The sequence below is a fragment of the Phytophthora infestans genome, genomic scaffold (genome assembly GCF_000142945.1).
Source record: "Phytophthora infestans T30-4 supercont1.12 genomic scaffold, whole genome shotgun sequence".
Lineage (NCBI taxonomy): Eukaryota > Oomycota > Peronosporomycetes > Peronosporales > Peronosporaceae > Phytophthora > Phytophthora infestans.
In genome coordinates, this window is record NW_003303747.1 from 3,409,247 (window position 1) to 3,415,534 (window position 6,288).

Consider the following 6,288-nt stretch of genomic DNA (forward strand, 5'->3'; position numbering starts at 1 on the left):
TGTTTCACGTTGGAGCTATGTACGTTCTTAATCAAGTCGAGTATGTCGGATTGTACGATGGCATCGCGAAGGGCAGTATTCAGTACGAGTATGGCAACTTGGATAAGATCAGAGAGATTGCGCCTCCCCTCAAAAAGCGCACGTCTTGGTGAGGGGCATACAGCAGCTACAAGAACCAACTTGACCGACAGCAACAGCGTGATGGCGTTAATGATGAAGACTCGGGGAAACGATCAGACCATGTTGCTGGTGCATCAGCAATTACTATATGGTATTCTTCTTTTCAGTTAAAGGATAATATAACAGAGTTGTTGCAACGAAATACTATGAATTTAATTAATACTAATTGGAGCTACTGTAGACATGAGTGTGGGAGGAAGTAAGCACAGTTGTAGCATGAAATTGTAGATATGGAATTTATGAAGTAGATCAAAATTAAAAAATATATATAACTATATAATCGTGCAGGATTTGGAGGCTAATGACTTCTTCGGGATACGTTCGTTGGTAAATCAGCTAATGGATATGTTGAAGTTGCAGTAGCGGAATCAATGGCTAAATGAAGTCGTATCGCATCTCTTGGATACGTTGATGGTTCAATAACTAGAATGCGCGCAGGGTTTGAAGGCTAATGAGTAGGAATTAAACTCAATTTTACTATAACAATGTAGGAAGGCATCGTACTAACAAACTAGATAGATTAGGGGCGTCAAAATAAATGTAAACGGTGTAAAATTGGCAAATAGACACAATGTACCAGGTTTGGAGCTGGAAACCATTACGTGGATTAAGTGAAGGTGACTGTATATCTAGAAACGTTGGTGAGGATGCGTGCGGTGTGGCACGACGGTGCTGTCGGTTGAAGTTTGGCTGGTAGATCTAGAAGGAGTCGCAAAATGTAATATGGACTCATAATTAATGCCCCAACTTCAAATTCATTAATAATGCAGTGATCTCGTATGTATGGTATCTGTGCTAGGCAATGACGATGGACATCAAGTACTGGGCAGTGTCATGCAAGTGGGCTACACAAATAAAGTCTAAGATAATGGAAGAAGCGGTTGTGATAGTGATGGCGTTTTGAATAGCATTTCTTCGGATACGTTCGCTAATGAATCAGCTAATAGATTTGTTGAAGATGCAATGGCTAAACGAAGTTGTATCACATCTCTTGGATACGTTGACGTTTCGCTTCGAACGATCGAGCCAAAATTCCAGTAATATTTGGTGCGGGAATGCTTTAAAAATTACGAGAATTTGTCAGAATTTGTGAAGTTGCTCGTAGACTTCAAGCCAGAGTGGTTTACAGAACTAAAGGAATTGGCGAGGAGGAAATGTGTGTAATATCACAATGAAAGAGTTTGTTTGCAAATTAATTATAGTCACCCTTTTGGTTTGTTCGAATAGCATTATTTTACCTTATCCGCCGCGTACAATGGCAGTAGGACGTGGGTATCTTGAATGGGACGGATGATTCGTGCCGGCAGTGCTCACTTTTAGTTTTGCTAGCGACGAAGCAACGCCATCGCACAATTTCACCACATACAACAATGAATCTGCTAGAAGCTATCAAGAACGACGTCCTAAAGCAGAAGGAAGAAGAAACGTTGAACCAATTCTCAACTGTGGCGGAGTTTAGAGAATTCATTTTGGCGTCGCACCCAACTGCTGATGTAAGCGTTACGCTCAGCATGTGCTGCCTTCAATCGGAACGACTTCGCGGTGACCATGGAACTCGTGTTACGCTGGTCGACGCCGCGCAACGGGAAGTGTTCGAGCCGACAGCAAATGCCCTAGCCGACTTGACACCTCTGAAGCGCAAACCGTATCTGGTTCAAGTGACGGTGTGGGATGCCAAACCGACGAAGTGTGTCAATGGCAAGCGCAATATTAAGTTTGAACCTGGTGCCGTGTACAAATTTTCCCATGCCGATGGCGTTGGTTTCTATGCTGATATTGCAAAGGGGAGCGTTCAGTACGAGCTCGGTAACAAGTACAAGATTTTCGAGGTCGAACCACCACTGAAAAAACGCAAGGTGGCCTGTGAGATCTCACCACAACACTTAAAAACCAAGGCTTACGAAGCGGAAGACAACACGAGTGCGATGAGTGCCATCCCGACTGACAATGATGTGGTGATGGCATCGGAGAGCAAGAGCGAGGAAAATCATCCAACAGTGGCGAAGCGCAGCAAGCGCCACACCTGAACAACAGCCAGGTGCGAAACGTGCAGTAGCAACTGCCCAATTTTATATTTCGTGAAAATTAGCAAAGTTGTTGTATTGAGAGCTGCGGTTAGCATTTACAAACTAATTTGCCTTCATAGGTTCGTAGTGTAATGAATAATAGCACAATAACCACCAAATAGAAGGCAACTTTTAACCACAAAACGAGTGTAATGAATACAAAAAAATAGTTTACTTTGGTATTCGCTGTGATGATATGCGATGTTCGAATTGAAATTGAAGTAGTAGTTTTAGGTGTGATAAAGCGCCAATAGATTTAAAATTTGCTCACAAAGATCCTGGTAGCAGCTCCAAAGGGGTGGCACCAGATCTAGAATGTGAGGGATCAAAAGAGCAGTTATACTGGAATGAGAGCCGTCATATAAGATTTGGATTACGTCAGGGCAGATCCACGGGTCCTGCAATGAAACAGCTCAAGCTGGACGAGTTCTTTCTTCGAGGCGGGGGTGAAAACCAACATACGCGCGTGAGGCAAGGTCCAAATCAAGTAGGTGGTGAATGTTTGTAGCCCAATTGACCAGAATTTCTGACAATAAATACTAGGTGTACCGAGAACGTTCCGTGTTGCAAGCATTTGCGGAGTATGAAGACGTGGCGCAAAATGTATACGTGTGTAGACCTCGTAACAGACCCACGGTAATGTGAAAGATGACACTTTACATTTAACTTAGAGTACTAATTCCTATACGTTTTGATATTTGCCTAGCTGGACATATCATACTGTAAGTGTCAGCCTCGTGCTGACTGGACTTTGACATGTGTTTCAGGTTGTGAAAATCAAGCTGTGCGTGAAATTGGCAATTTCTGACTTGTTTGCCTGGACAAGTACGCGACTAATGAATTTTATAGACACAAACAGAGTGTGTGGAAGGCCACTGCGCATCAAATTTCAAATGTGGGAACCAACGAATGCAACGTGGCAGACATGCAGAACTATCGCTGGCGTCCCTACCTGGCAAAGGCATCTCTTTGATGGCGGACATGCCAATCGAGCGTGATACGTTGATAGCTCAGTACGTAGGCGAGGTGATAAGTCGAGCGATGTATCGGGAACGTGAAGAAAAGGTAAGATACCGTTTAGGTGGTTGCAGTTTGTGATTTTACTGAATCTGGTACTATGCTTTGTAGGAAAGTCGGCGCTCCCCCCATACGTATGGTTTAGCTGTGAATACAAATGAGGTGATTGATGCACGCTTCATTGGAGGAATCGCCCGATTTGCGAACCATAGTTGCTCGCCAAATTGTGTTGTGGAGCGCTGGGAGGTCGGTGGTGAGACCTGTTGTGGAATATTTTCCGTCACCGCTATTAACAAGGGAGAAGAAATTACCATCAAGTACGTTTGTACGAGATCAGGTAAGCTAAGTGCCTGCTTTTAATGGTCCCTACTCGAAACTCTAACTGTTTTTTTCTAGAATCGAAAGCAATGCTTTTGCGGATCTACAAATTGCACAGGATTCATGTGAGTTGACCCAGTTCAGGAAATAACGTTAGTATTGTTTTAGTTAATGTACAACTGCTGCTTTTGCATTTGATTTTTAACTTCCGCCGTAGCTGCTACATATCGACGTATTTGCTGAGGTAAATTTAATAGTAGATCGAATTTACACGGGCTTATAATATAATATAACGTGTATATTACTACGGCTTACGAGCACTTTGAAGGGCAGTTGGAGGTTGGGAGTAAATTTAGTTTTTTTCATTGCTGATATTTTATGTTATTGTTGCTGTAGAGTAGTTTAAATATGTACAATAAGGAAGAAAACGAGGAAGAAGATGCGCCCTTGAAAAATGAAATCTTTTACGACTACAAGATCAATATGGAACCATGGACGTACCGTGGTACCCTACGCACTTTTCGATCTGGAGCATCAACGTACATTTACTTCAACGAACACAGGCGAAGTAGCCTGCCTAATTTCGAGTCGAAAGATTTGACTCCAAGTCATTAAACGATTTGAGTCGCAATGGTTCGTGCTACCAAGAAGACGCGAGCTATGAAAGCGGCCAAGCAAGCCAAAGCAGCACTACGCGTTATACGTCGAATAGCGACTCGTATAGGGACCACCCAACAACACACACCTAATCAACACGCCGAAAGACTCAACGAGGTAGAAACTGAGCAAATGAATGCTCGATTAACACGGCACGAAGAAACAAAGCGGAGGAATTTAGACTCTCAAAGTCTCCCCCAGAGCAAGCGTCGGAAGCGTAAAGACCGTCTCCTTGATGCTAATGAGGCTGCCAATCATGTGAACGACAACAAAGGTATGCAACAAGACTGGTATAAACTGTTACGGACAGTGACTAACTCTTGTCATTTCACTATTGCAGATTTTTGTCGACGCCATTGACGCACCCTTGCCTCGAGTGTGCGGAAGTTGCGGAGAGGTTGCGAATGCGTATAATTCAAAGTTAAAACTATTCGACCCCAAATCAATATTCTTTTCACCTCTGTGCAACGCTGAAGGAGAATGTGAAATAGTTCCCGAAGGGCTTGTAGGCGATGCTTCTAATGAATGCGTTCGTGACAGGCTACTAGCTGGTGGCTGTAGCAACAATAAAACAATGATATGGCTGTGTGATAGATGTAATAGATCGCTGACGACACGAAAAACACCAAAATTTTGCCGGAGTAGTGGCTTTAGGATCGGAACAGTTCCGACTGAACTGGCTGAATTGAATCGAATAGAGTCAAGGCTGGTTGGACTAGGTATTTCCTTCACTACGTGCGTAAATCAATACAGAGATGGCCAAGAATTTACTCGCGGAAATGCAGTCAACTACTGGAACGAGCCGGCTAAAATGGTAAAAGAACTTCCTCGACCACTGAAAGAATGTGGAGTTGTGTTACTTAAATCACAATCGGATAATACAACGAACTATTTTCGTGTGCGGCCAGATTTGGTGAGGCGCGCCTTGTGCTGGCTGATAGCGAATAACCCGCTTTATGAGCACATTCAAATTTCAGAAGATAATCTTAGGGAACTCGATCAAAACATCAACCAGGAAATACCAAGTATACCCATCACGGATGATGATGTCAGCGAATTACGAGGATCGGTAAGCCAACTAAACAGGGAAAAGCAAAATTGTGGGCCTAGTAGCAACGGTGTTGAGGGGCCGAGTGAAGACGACGTTTGTCAAAAACTTAATCCAGATACTCACTGTATGACTGGCCAAACTTGTTCCGGTGTCCGTAATGAGAGTGAATCTGAGGGAAAACAGAGTCATTTAGCTACTACTACTACGAGTTCGAATGGCAGTGAAAATGAAACGGATATTCTTGAAAATGTGACTGAGTCATTTGAATTAGAAGTGAACCAAGACGATCAAACTGAAATGGATCATATTCTTAATTCGATAGGAGCCGATTCTTTAGAAACTAAAATCCCGATTGGAAATATACACCGTAGAACTCATACTATTGATGAGTACAAAACGAAACAACTAATGCAATGTTGCTTTCCTACTTTATTTCCAGACGGTTTGGGTGGTTATCACCCTCTGGAATTCGAAACTAGACATCACGAGTACAATCTAGCCGAATATTGTGCTCACTTGATGAAGTGGCACGACCGGCGCTATGTTATCCACGGCAATTTTAAATTTTTCTGCATGAATCTAATTCAACGCCGTCAAATTGACGGTTTAGTTCGACGAATTCGCTATTCTGAAACACGTGCCGAGGCAATGGAATTAGCCGGTTGTGGAAGAACACAAGGAGAAAGCCGCTCCAGTAACGAAAAGGAAGAACTTAGTGCCGCTATGAACGTTTTGAAATCCTTAAAACCTTACTTTAAAGTTGTGAGAGGTAGTGGACTATACTGGTCGAACGTACGAGAAGACCTAATGTCAATGATAGGAAATCGAGTATTGCCAACGAAATGGCCTACTTTCTTTTTAACACTGAGCGCAGCGGATACGATTTGGCCAGATTTCGCTCGAGCATGCAATCCTGCATTGACACTGGAAGAGTGCAGACAGCTCTCGTTTAATGAACGAAGGAGGTATCTAAATGAGAACCCAGACATTAGTGCCCGT

The 6,288-nt window shown here is 43.1% G+C and overlaps 1 protein-coding gene across 1 annotated transcript; it reads left to right on the top strand.

Annotated features, from left to right (window-relative positions):
- Positions 1-2,649: 2,649 nt before the first annotated feature.
- Positions 2,650-4,598, top strand: PITG_08239 (uncharacterized protein; the record flags this gene model as incomplete). Its single annotated transcript, XM_002904347.1, has 6 exons — positions 2,650-2,733; positions 2,790-2,882; positions 3,096-3,311; positions 3,978-4,086; positions 4,420-4,512; positions 4,579-4,598. 6 exons carry the CDS (start codon positions 2,650-2,652, stop codon positions 4,596-4,598), a joined length of 615 nt encoding a protein of 204 aa, XP_002904393.1.
- Between the last annotated feature and the right edge of the window lie 1,690 nt (positions 4,599-6,288).